This window comes from Salvia hispanica, chromosome 4 (assembly GCF_023119035.1).
Source record: "Salvia hispanica cultivar TCC Black 2014 chromosome 4, UniMelb_Shisp_WGS_1.0, whole genome shotgun sequence".
In the NCBI taxonomy this organism is placed as follows: Eukaryota; Viridiplantae; Streptophyta; class Magnoliopsida; order Lamiales; family Lamiaceae; genus Salvia; species Salvia hispanica.
In genome coordinates this window covers 35,111,993-35,122,566 of record NC_062968.1, presented here as the reverse complement: position 1 = coordinate 35,122,566, position 10,574 = coordinate 35,111,993, and the positions used below count along the sequence as shown (strand labels likewise).

The following is a 10,574-nucleotide window of genomic DNA, read 5'->3' as shown; positions in this document are numbered from 1 at the left end:
TTTCCTTTTTCGTCCATCAATTAATAAATGTTTCATTTCACTTGTACCATGTGTACCTTACATTCCACATTTTCACTAACTCATTTCACTCACATTTTATTATAAAACCAATATATAAAGTGGTAAAATACTACTGTAGTATTTTTTTATATATTTCAACACAGAATTACTTCAATTTCTGATTTCATTATCGTCTTCCACATCATTTCAATAAGTCAATATCTATTGCCGATTTGGAATAATACTTTGAAGTTTGAATACAGTAACAACTTGAAAGTTCATTAAAAAATTGGTACTTTGGATAACCATTAGAAACTATTAACCCTTTAATTTTATATGGATGGAATAAGTCAATGGAATATCAGATCCAACTTTTTAACATCAAATTATACATCGACAATTCTGGTGATAAAGTAGTGGATCCAGATTTATCATCGCTCGCAACTACGTACAGAAAAATACATTTTGAAACTCATGCACCAACTTAGCCAATGTACCATTCACTTTCAGGGTCAAATAAATGTATAGCAAAGTTAAAAACAAAATTAGGAAATCTTAAATTACAAGTTTTGTATACGTAATGAAAAACTACGAAAAATGTGCTTCTTTTTTGAAATTTCTCAAGTTGTTTATCAAAGGCTAAAGTTAGAGCTGATATGGAATGTTGATCATCTGTAGGCCTCCGGCAAGCGGAATCCGCTCATCACTATTTTGTCAGCAAACATCTTGCCGGTTTTCGGCATAACATGCCAATGCAATGTCAAGTTGAAGTTTTTACCGCGTAGATTGCTTCCCTATATAAAAGAAAGAGGGAACAGATTCTGGTTGGTTAATCTTAACTAGGCTAGCACCTGAATAACTAAAGTAACACAGATTTAACTCACTTGATCAATGAAACGGTACTTGTTAGTAGTGTGAATCGAGAATTTCGCATGCTCTTTCGAGGGAATAATACCATCCCACAGAGAGACCTACAAAACAAAACATACAAATCCTCGTCACCATAATGAAAAGTGCGATGACTGAGGGAGACATGTACAACCAATGAAAGAAGCAAACTCAAGTGATTGAAAAGGTAACCAGAATTAAAATACAAGACTTCCTAAATGTCATCAAAGTATGGCAACTATATTTATAACTCACATTCATCATAAAATAAAAGCCAGCTGAACAGCCTCACAAATTCGTTTACCTGGTTTAGCGCATTTTTTGGGGTTCCATATTCAGCAGCTAAGAATACAAAGACCTACAAAAACCAAAACAGATAGTTCGTCAGTTCTGAATTCAACTGTAAGCGCAACAAGCAACTGGAAATTCAGTACAAATTATGATAATTTATGCCTATATTAAGGAGCTAGCCCATAGCGCTGTGTTTTTCTACCTTTCCCCTAACTTGTAAAATATGAACCTATGGAGAAGAGAGATGTAGAGAAAACATAATATGGGAGCAAGTTTGAAGTAAAAGTAGTCGGAGGTGCATAGGCTGTCCTCAGGCTGTAGTACATTTTGCATAGCCTATAGTCAATAAAGAATATGTAGTAAAAATGTCGTGCCAACTGAACTGTGTGAACGAATACACGATAAAAATAAAAATAAACGCATGGGAGAAGACAAAAAATAAGATACAAATCAATCAAAGCTCACACGGAACAGAGATAACAATGTCCCCCCCATCAAAAAGGCATCAAAAAACAGAAGGCAGTTCACAGAGAAAAGTTGAATATAGAGAATGCGGACAAACCTGCTTCGTGTTCCATGTAAACAATGACTCTAAGTTTGCTGATATATTCAGTGTCAGGCTAACCTGCATGATGTTGAAGCACTCATTAAACAAAAATGTAAGCCACCATAACTCTACGGTTGTTCCTCAAAGTGAATCAAGAACTGAAAGGATTATAATTTCCGGTATTAGCACAGTGCATAAAACAATACACTTGTTTATCAAACCATAGATCATCAGATCAATACCAATCCACATATCCCCTGAAAGAGGTGGTGCCAGTGGCATGTGGCTAGAAAACGAGAGCAAAAAAATTGAATATAAGAGAGAAGTCCCTAAATGTAGTTAACTTTTACTTCACAAGTGTGGAAAATATAGGATACTTCACAAGTCATTTTCACTTTGACTTATCCTAAGATGGGTATTCCCTTTTACAAAATGGAAACTAACTAGTATTTAGGTTGATGGATAAATTATACTGACATTATTGGGAGACTTGTCCACAAGATTTTATATATGGTACTCACTATGGTGATCACGGTTCTCTTATGTGCTATTGTAGCTCAACTGCTCAATCCACACATACAGGAAGGAACAGGAGCATCTATAAACCTTGTGTTAAGTAAAAGTAACTACAAATATACCGTAGAAAATAACATTATGTTGACACCAGATAAGTGTTGAACCACCAGAATTTAGGATTCATCTCCATGTTTGCACAATAGATTTTCACTGATAAAGAAAATTTATGCATAAGTGGGCCCCGCCTTCCTGGGAAGCAATCTAGTATCAAAAGGTTGATCCAAGAGACATTGAGAAAATCAGGCTCCTTTTTAGTCCCTTTCATTTCACGATACATGCATCTAGACTCTCTGAACAGGTTTTCATAGTTACTAGATTAAACCTTTAGAACCCATTTATACGGAGTATTTAAACTTTTTGTTCTTTTTCACATAATAAGATCTCCTTTACAGAGTAACTTTTCCGAGGAAGTACTGTGTAATGGTAATCCCGATGATACACGGGCACCCAACATCAGTAACAAGATAAAGATAGCACATGAAAAGGACCCTGGATTTGGAATTAAAGATTGCCAATAGTAGGATTACAATCGCATGATCCGCTTGAGGCTAGAAATATTTGGTGAATAAGTTGAAACATTTTGGTAACAACAAAAAGCCTAAATTCCAAAGTCAAGTAACTGATTTCTCATTTGCAGATCGGTTGACCCACGCATTAGCAGCAACTAAAAACAAGACAAAGAAATGATAATGATTCCTTCAATCTCTACTCAACTTTCGCACAATCCAAAAATTAAGCCCGAACAAAAAGAGTTACCTCATCATCACCATCCGGTTTCTTCTGGAACCAATTTATGTTCAACACCTAAAACCCACAAATGAATTCAAAATTAGGGACGAAACAAACATAAACGTGAATCTAATCAACTAATCACAGCACGCAAGCATCCAAAAAATACCAAATTAAAAGTTTACCTGAACTTCAGAGGTCGGGGAGAGCGAATTGAAGTTGTCGGATACAGAGGCCATGGCGCACATTATCGCGAGAATAGTGATGGCGAAGGTTAGCAGAGCGTTAGCTCTGTATCCGAACGAGTGCATGATGATCCTTCTGCTTCAAATTTCAGCCCTCCTTCAAAGTATGCACAAAATTGAAGAGCAAATCTGGAGCAAAAAGGGGCCTCCGTCGATTGAAGATCAATGGGAGTGAAGGGGGTTATGACTTATGACTTTACAACGTTTTTAATTAAGACCTCTTTTGTTTTGCATTTAATTACAATACTAGTATATCATTATCGACGTCATAATTATATTTTTTGGACAATAGTCGATTTTGGCGTTTGGTTTCAATTTAAATTTTGTAAAAATAATAATAATTAAGTCTATCCTATTGTAGCTAACTTGACTTTTCTTGAAATCTATTTTCAGTATTTATATTTCCCCAAAAAAATCATTGTATCAAGAATTAAATTGCAATTTCAATAAAAAAACACTAGGGCGATGGACTATTAAAATGAAATAAACCCGCTATATACACGGGTTGGGATCCTATGCTCTGCTGTGCTGACGCACAACAGCCCCTACTGTCCCTCACAAGAAAATAAAATAATCAAATAAATTAAATAAGTAAATTAAATAAATATATATTATTTTAATGATTTATAAGAAGCAGTAGCCCTTGTGGTGCATTTCAGCACAGTCCTATATGCACAATACAATATGCATACTATAATATGATGAAAAGTTATTCCTTCCCCTTCCACAACAAAAGGAACAAAACCTTCCATGCTCGCAACAAAGTTATAGGTTGTACTTTCCTCGTTAATCCATAAAGATCAGACACACACATATTCGAGGGTTGTACAACGTAAGATATTACTACATACTATTAGTTCCATTTTTATTTACATGTTATAGTCTATGTTAATATTTTTTTACAACAACACTATGTTAATTAAAAGTATTCAACAATACAATTCAGAATAAAAGACCAAAATATAAAAGGAGGAAACATGAAGGAGTTACAAGCTAGAATATGTGCTAACGTATTGTTTAAACGACGAATCCAAACAACTACTACATCAGGCCTCTGTAGTAGTAATTGTTGACATTATGATGTGGCGGCTCTGTATTCGGACCAATCGGGTGATGTGTTCATAATGAAGAAGACTACCCCTTGTGTATTAGTGTATAGAATACCTGGACCAGGGCAGTGCTAAGAAACATACTGAAGTGTAGTACGAATGACTATCGCTTCAGATACACGAGTGGTAATATCTCATGCTGACAAGATGAAAACGCACGAAGGAATAAATTGTCATTCAATAGCAATATAGAACTTGTGCCGATCTTTTCCGAGTCAGCTAATGTAGCTGCATCCGTATAACACTGCCAGCTTTTGGATGGGGCTGTTCCAGTGGCGATTGGTGGAGGCGTGTGGGGAACTGTAGGGGCAGCGGGAGGGCATGTTTGTTTTCAAGCATGTGTTGTTTGCCACCATTCTACCAGTGTTTCCCAAGCTTGGTTAAATGGTACTCCATGCGGAACATAATTTCCATTCCACACCACCTCATTTTGTGCCCACCATATATGCCAAGAAATCATAACAAACTCCTCCATCAAATGTTTATCGTTTAACTCCTTGATAGTGTGATTACACTCTACAAAAAGGAGTCACAAAGTTGTACTGCATTTTCTCCAATATTGCCACACGACTCTGGCTTTATGACGAGTCAAAAGAGTTGGAGATATTAAAAGGAAGTAACAAATTTGATTATGTAGTTTATTTAAAGATTTAGTCATTTGATATTGGGCGAGTTATGTAAAATTATTAGTTTGAAATTCATGACATAATATAGGAGGTGTAGCTCAAAAATTCCACAACAAAGTTGTTGGAAATTACTAGTTTGAAACTCATGACATAATATAGGAAGTGTAGCTCAAAAATTCCACAACAAAGTTATTGGAAATTGCTAGTTTGAAATTCGTGACATGATATAGGTGTAGCTCAAAATTCCACAACAAAGTTATTGGTTGTTCTATTCCATTAATATTCTATTCCCGTTAATTCATAAAAATCAAACACAGATATTGGAGGGTTGTACAACTTATTAAGATATACTACTATTAGTTCCATTTTTATTTACATGTTATATTTTATGTGAATATATAATGTCATTTGTACAAATTTGATTATGCACAGTTATTTGTTATTGGGCGAACCATGTAAAATTAATACTAGTATACTATAGTTTGAAATTCATGATATAATATAGGAGGTGTAGCTCAACATTTCCACGTTTTGTCCTGGGAAAATTTCTATTTAGATGCTTCCTGGCAAAACAGAATCATCATCATTTTTCACTAGGAGTATATACAGAAACTTTGAGATTGAAAATTGGATACAATCGTACAACAAATCATAACCACTCAAATTCAATCCGAAGCTTCTGTTTGAATTATTCAAGATTCGAATTTAATAATGCACTACATTTTAAAAAAGCAAATACAGCAGTTTCGTATCAAGTGATTAAAATTCAAGAAGCTGTATAGTATTAAAAAAGTGGACTTCTCTAACACCTTGGATTCATCATTTTGACAAACGACAATGTATCAGGCCAGCTAGAACACTGTTAATAGTAGTAGTAAATAATTTCTGGTGAATAACATAGTAAGATCAAGCACTATTGTGCAAGAGTTATAAAATCAAGCAGAGACCGAATATAAAATCATTTTACACTTTGCATTGCTCGGAAACAGGTACACCAAATCAAATCAAATCAAATCAAAATTAATATAGCAAAGTAAAATATACAAACTTTAGTCAAGTATAAAACACCTTAAACAGTAAACAAAAAAACATAATAAAAAATAGGGATAGAACGAAAAGATTCGGTATGGACTGTACAGATCCTGATGAGAAGTGATTATATTCTTACAAGTAAAATTTGTGTATAGTTACTATTCATAGAGAAGCTAGTGGTTGATGATGGTTGTCCCATGGCAAGCTATGACGCCCCTCCTTCTAAAGGTGCAAATAAGTCCATGAGGAAAAATCCACATGTAGTCACGGAAGAAGAAGCACTACACTAAATATGTGTGGAATCATTACCTTCATCGATCTTGATCTCCAGAAGCTCCTCGATGGGCTGCCGGCACACAGGACATTTATTTGATTGGATCCTCAACTCTTTGGCACAGTCACTGCACAAACACTGCAAAACAGTAAAACTGGATTTATCAGGAGAGCGATAGATAGCACAAGCACTGTGCGCACATGATATCCGCAAGAACAGATATGCCACCAAACGCCAGATGAGGAAATAGGTTTCATTACTGCATCCAGGATTTATCACTAAACACTTTCTTCTTTTGGTTTCCTCGGAGGTTTAACAGCTTTGACTAATTTAAATAGAAGAATGTGAAGTGCTATAAACGCTTTAATAGGCAGCATACTCTGAACAAGATCCCCAGATAGTAGACAAGGTAGAAAACAATAATAGAAACTTTTTATTGTGAACCTTCTGGAATAGCCAGAGGTAGATATGTTATAAGTTTTTGCTCCAATGATGCCTACTAATCTTGTTAGGACTTAGGCACAGGTAAAGAGGCTTTCACAAAACACAAAAGCTAAGGGTCAGTTTCTGTCTTTCTGTAACTAATTTCTTTTGGTTTCAGTTTGAAAAAAAGGGTTTAACTGTATCCCTAATTAGAAAACTGCAGTAGATGGATTAAGATCCCAGAGTTCCAGAGTTGTTCGACAAGGAACTGATTATCAACTTGAACTGGATCAAACTTATTGTCGATGAATTTTCAGCACCCAAAGGCCCATTTACCCGTTTCATTGCATAATCACACTGTCAACAATCAAAAGAAAATGTTACAGTTGAGGAAATTACCATGTGCCTACAGGGTAAGACAGCCGTGTTCTTGTCCTCAGTCAAACAGATTATACATTCTTTTCCTGAGTCAGCGTCGCTGATGGTAGCCTCATCTGAATCACTTATCCCAAAAATCTCACGCAACTCATACCGTGCACCATCAATTGCTAAAATCTGCTTTATTACTTTCACTTGAAAACTCCCGTCTTCCTTCTTTTGTAGGACAGCCTGAGTGATCTGAGCATTAGGAGATGCATTTAGAACTTCCTCTTTTGAACCCCCATCCACAGGTGCCGATGCTAGATATGACTCTGCTACTATAACAAGTGGATATATATCTTCTCCTGGCACAGGCTTTGACAGGTCATCGGTATCAAAGAAGCCTAAGTCCACACCGGTTCCTGAAGGCTGGCAGAACTTTTGCCCTAGTCCTTTCTGAAATGGGATTTGAACTGGCAATATCTCTGGATAAACTGGAGAGAATTTACAGTTCTCCCCCTCCTTAGCAAAATAGAAGATGGTAATTCTACAGTAAAAGATTAAAATTAGATTGGTCGGGGGCCAAGCCTCTGAAGTATACATAACACATCCATAAGGCAACGATTACACATAATCATAGTATAGCATCAATACATTAGCTACATAGTGGGATTCTGTATCATATACTTTCATGATATTTAGAGATTAATAAGGTTTCAAGCTTAGCAAGGAGAATGCTAGATACACCAACAGATACGATCTTATCATCATCAGCATTTATAGTATTCATGGTAAGGTTACAGGGATATCCATGTAGTACAGAAATTCACAATCTAACATGATGCATTATTTTACATGCAAAAGATGATCAGCTAAACTCTAATTCAAAGTATTGAAGTGTACTAACCCTCTATTCAGAGGACTACTATTTTCCACATTATTATCGTTCAAAAGGACGAAGAATCCTCTTAACTTCATAATAGTTTGACCTTCTGAGCAAATGAATCAAATACTAAGATGTTATAAATTAATCCCAGACACAATCTTAAGTTCAGCAAAGCCTCATTTGATCGTCTGATAGGTAAACAAGTTTGGTTAGAGATTGGACTGTTGAACTTGGGGTATCAACTGCACACTCCTTGTTTGACAAGTGTGACTGAGTTCACAAAACTTTTCATGTGAAGCTTATTCAAGTTATGTCTGCTATTAACAATATAATCGGTGCAGGGACTACAAGCAATTCTAGTTAAATCTCTAATCACAATGCAATTCTGTTGGTATTGCTAACTACAAGAAACAAAATATGTAAGAGTCAGTAACAAAACTCCCGAAAAAAAATAGCATGACCCACCCCATCAGCAGACAAACATTTCACAAACCATAACCAAATACATGAAGTGATTATCTTAAGACAATCCTACTAATTCCAGGATAATCTAGCCGCCAACAACTACAATTTATCAACTTACGACAACTGCAAGCCATTGTGATCAACTTCTCATGGCTGCAAATAATTCAAGTGATCAACATACTACAACTACAAGCCATCGTGATCAACTTGTTAGTTTCTTTTATCTGTAATCTAGATAAGTTAATTATGCCTTAACCAGTTTCATTGATTAATGTAGATCTGATCCCCTTCTAGGCTCCTCCCAAAACAGGCTACAGACAAAAATTCTCATCAAAACAAAGGGAAAATGAAAGCAACATCAGAAAAAGCATTTATCAAGGCAAGCACACGATACAGTATTGAGCAGCAACAGGAATTCCAAAATTCGAATCCAATCCCTACCTTCCATCAACCAAGGCATCAAAAGTGAAGGTAATCAAGTGGCAATCGGAAGCGAGATCATCCAATTGAAGCCTAATTGTGTCTTTGTGAACATTCACATCGTTCTTAACCTTCTTAGCGCTCTGGTGATCGACGTAGGGAGCAGGCTGCTGCAGCTGCGGGAGGGGCGCGGCGGCGGACGGGCCCCAGGCGCTGATCTGGGGAGCGTAATAAGGGCGGTAGTTGTAGTGGCCCATCAGGTTAACCGGAGGCCTGGAGTAGTAGCCGGAGAAGTTGTAACCGTAGTTGTAGGGCGGCGGAAGAGGCGGGGGAGGGGGGGCGTAAGGGGGCGGCAGCGCGGGATAAGGGGCGGGTGAGTGGGGGGCGTTGGCGGCGAAAGCATAGCTTGTTGGATTGCAGGAGGGAGGCGGCGATGGTTGTTGTGACGGTGTTGGAGTTGGTGGGGGGTGGGTGAAGGGGGGAGGGGGGTTTGAGGAGGTAGAGGGTGGGGAGTGGATTAGCTGCTGATGGTGGTGGTGGAATTGCTGATCGTCGTGGCGGCGCCTTTTACTGAAGGAGATGCCCATATTTGTAGCCGGAAGCGGCGGAGGAATAAAAGTCGACGTTTGAAAGAGGAATCGACCTCTTCTCTTCTAGTATTGGCAACACCGCGTATAATTGGATATTTCAGAGATTTTTCGACTTGTACTTCTATTTGCCAAAGATTTTGGGAAATCAATTTTGCATTACATCTTCTTCTTCTTATTATTATTATATTTATAAAAGTGATACCCTCCTATCTCCTAAAAAATGAAATTTTAGAAATATCACAAATATTAATATAAAATTAATAAAGCTAAAAAAGGAAATAAAATAGTATCAATGAATAATGAAAATATGAAACTCACTTCATTAGTAATAATATTTGATGGAAAATAAAATTAAAAGAAAAGAGTAATTTTGGATTACTTTCTAAAATGGCATAAAATATTTTTTTTATGATAAAAAGTGTTTTTTATTTTTTAAATGCAAAGAGACTATAAACTTCACTACCAATAATAAATTATATTTTATTCTAAATTATATATGAAAATGAATGCGGATCGATGATCTATGACGTGCTCACGGATTATCCACTGTCGATCCCAGATTGGCCTGGGGATCGACGGTTGTTCTTCCCGTTGTTGTTCCTCCACGTGCAATGCGTAGTCCAACATGGCTCGCTCTAAGAGCTCATGTATCTCGTTGCCGGAGCTATCGTCGTTCATTTTGAGTAGAGAAAGAAGTGTGTTGTGAAGTGGGTGTGGGTGTGAATTAAAATGGGAGAAGTGGTATTTATAGTGTGAATCTTGAAATTAAAAATGTAAAAAAAAATTGCACCATAGACGGTTTGATCCGGCCGTCAGCACTGCAATGGGCGGATCGACCCGAGATATCGGGTGTTGGGGGAGCGCCGTGAATCAACGCATACTCTGCAACGGGGGACGACCGAACTGCCAATCGATCGACGGTGAGAACATCCCCCATTGTGAATGCTCTTATTTGGGGACAAAATAAAAAAATTGTGTCATCTTAATTGAGACAGGGAGTATTAAATTAGATTGAGGATATTGATGAAAGTAAAAATTATTATAATATATAAATGAGAAAGAAATTAATGGAGCATACTGTATTAAAAGATTAAATTAAGTTGGATTGAAAGT

At 36.8% G+C, this 10,574-nt stretch overlaps 2 protein-coding genes across 4 annotated transcripts; both read right to left on the bottom strand.

Moving 5' to 3' along the window:
- Positions 1–484: 484 nt before the first annotated feature.
- Positions 485–3,465, bottom strand: LOC125219397 (signal peptidase complex subunit 3B-like). The gene is made up of 6 exons (XM_048121367.1): positions 3,217–3,465; positions 3,059–3,106; positions 1,742–1,804; positions 1,193–1,246; positions 885–971; positions 485–794 (listed from the first exon to the last, which is right to left on the bottom strand). The coding sequence occupies exons 1-6, from the start codon at positions 3,340–3,342 to the stop codon at positions 669–671; spliced, it is 504 nt and encodes a 167-aa protein (XP_047977324.1). The 5' UTR covers positions 3,343–3,465; the 3' UTR covers positions 485–668.
- A 2,547-nt stretch (positions 3,466–6,012) lies between these two features.
- Positions 6,013–9,579, bottom strand: LOC125185424 (probable E3 ubiquitin-protein ligase LUL4). 3 transcript variants are annotated; one of them, XM_048081949.1, is made up of 4 exons: positions 8,893–9,579; positions 7,140–7,647; positions 6,353–6,455; positions 6,013–6,262 (listed from the first exon to the last, which is right to left on the bottom strand). In XM_048081949.1, exons 1-4 carry the CDS (start codon positions 9,456–9,458, stop codon positions 6,249–6,251), a joined length of 1,191 nt encoding a protein of 396 aa, XP_047937906.1. In that variant the 5' UTR covers positions 9,459–9,579; the 3' UTR covers positions 6,013–6,248. The 3 variants fall into 3 exon arrangements, with proteins under 3 accessions (XP_047937906.1, XP_047937905.1, XP_047937904.1); XM_048081948.1 differs by having other exon boundaries at positions 6,013–6,265; positions 8,893–9,577; XM_048081947.1 differs by having other exon boundaries at positions 6,013–6,455; positions 8,893–9,578.
- Positions 9,580–10,574: the final 995 nt, after the last annotated feature.